General features: G+C 36.8%; 1 protein-coding gene across 1 annotated transcript; it reads left to right on the top strand.

Annotated features, from left to right (window-relative positions):
* Window positions 1–717: 717 nt before the first annotated feature.
* On the top strand, window positions 718–1,660 carry LOC143942254 (olfactory receptor 2B6-like). Its single transcript, XM_077463499.1, has one exon. The coding sequence runs from the start codon at window positions 728–730 to the stop codon at window positions 1,658–1,660; it is 933 nt and encodes a 310-aa protein (XP_077319625.1). The 5' UTR covers window positions 718–727.
* The last annotated feature ends 317 nt before the right edge of the window (window positions 1,661–1,977 follow it).

Below are 1,977 nucleotides of genomic sequence, written 5' to 3'. Positions count from 1 at the left end.
CTGCCTTGGCTCACCCATTAGTACCCGGGGCCCGAAGAGTAAGACTTGACAGGCTATGAGGCGGGCAGCAAGAGGCGATGAGCAGAGAGTTGCTGATTGCCGCCATTGCTAGTAAAAAAAAATATGTCCCCGGATATAATTTTAAAAATCTGGTCACCTTAGTATAAACGTATAACACCTGCACTGTGCGTGTTACCCAATACTGACCCTTGCACTCAGTGCAAGGGTTAGGTTTTATGTAATCTACAATGTACAGTATATTCACCAGGTCCTTGTCCTATTTATTTTACATAATTATCTTTAGGGATGAGCTGAATAAACTGGCTTCAGGTCGAGGAAGGTTCACAGAACATTTCTAAAGTTTGTGTACTGAATCCAAGCTCCATTGAAATCAGTAGTAGCCAAATGTAAAAAAAAAACATAATAGGCAGGATAATGTAAAAAATGGCTCGATGGATTGGATACTTTCACATGTACCAAAGCAAAAACAAAAAAATGTAAATTTCTGTTTAGAGGTTGGCAATTGTTATGTTTTAAAAACAATATTAAATGCAAAATGCATCTAAATAGCATGCCTTGGAATACCCTTAACCTGTCTGTGGAGTGGCACATACTATATGTAGGAAGAATAGAATGATAAACTGGCATTTACAGAGAAAAAAAAATGTTAAATTGCTAAAAAAGGACCTGGTATTTTTCTTTCAGGTATATGTCATGAATATTAGAAATGAACAAGACATTTGTAAAGGATTTTATTCTTTTGGCTTTTTCTGATTTGCATCAGTTACAGCATTTATTATTCTTTGTGTTCTTATTCACCTACGTTACATGTATTGTAGGCAACATCTCCATCATTGCTCTTGTTAACTCAGAATCTTCACTTCACACGCCTATGTATTTCTTTATTAGCGTATTCTCCTCTTTAGACATTTTGTTTGTATCTGTCACTGTTCCAAAACTACTATGTAATCTAATGGTTGCAAATAATATAATTTCTTTCACTGGATGCATTACCCAAATGTATGTCTTTACCTCTTTGGGTGTGACTGAATGCTATCTTCTTGCTGTAATGGTCTTTGACCGACATCTAGCTATCAACAATCCTTTACGCTATTCGACAATAATGACACGTGTTTTTTGTACTGTGCTAGCCATCTTTCCATGGATTATCGGATTTGGCATCATTTTAATCCCCACCATCTACACCGCGCACTTGGAATTTTGTGGGCCGAATATAATTGACCACTTTTTTTGTGACTTTGCGCCACTGCAAAAGTTGGCTTGTTCTGATCCTTTTGCTAGCAGTGTGTCTACAAGTGCTTCAGCCGTATTTAATATTGTTGTACCTTTTCTTATAATCATTGGATTATACGGCTATATCATTAAAACTATTTCTAAGATTCAGAGTGATGAGGGCAAGCAAAAAGCCTTCTCTACTTGTACATCTCACCTTATTGTAGCTAGCCTTTTTTACGGAACAGCCATGGTTGTGTATGTCAAACCAAAAGGAACAAATTATGATAAATACCTTGCATTCATGTATACAGCTTTCACCCCTATGATTAACCCTTTCATATATACTTTACGAAACAGAGATGTAAAGAAAGTCTTCAAAAACATCTTCATAAAGCAGCTCTATTGTAAGCAATGGTACAAGTAAAAAGATGGTAAACCCCTTCTGATACTGTACTGTTTATGCTATTCAAGTAATTATATAAAATATTCTTTACATTTTACTGGCTGGTTATTTTGATTAACATTTTTGACAACTATAGTATTCTAAATACAACTAGCAAGAGAGTGTCTGTTTATTGAATGGGATGAATACAGAACGGTGTGACACTGTAGTGGTGGTGAGTGTTGAGGCTGGCATTGGTACAGTTGCAAATGAAGTCAGGGCATGTGGGAGAGGTAGTGAGAGCTGTGAGAGAATAGGGGACAGGCACAGTGGTGGGAAAGAAGGTTTATGCACAGTTG

Source organism: Lithobates pipiens, unplaced genomic scaffold, assembly GCF_037356315.1.
Source record: "Lithobates pipiens isolate NorthernLeopardFrog02 unplaced genomic scaffold, aLitPip1_a1.2 Scaffold_30, whole genome shotgun sequence".
NCBI lineage: Eukaryota > Metazoa > Chordata > Amphibia > Anura > Ranidae > Lithobates > Lithobates pipiens.
This window is presented reverse-complemented; position numbering and strand designations above follow the sequence as displayed.

What these genes read in the sequence shown, in the direction of transcription:
- LOC143942254 (XM_077463499.1), top strand. Translation starts at nt 728, where the DNA reads ATGAACAAGACATTTGTAAAGGATTTTATTCTTTTGGCTTTTTCTGAT.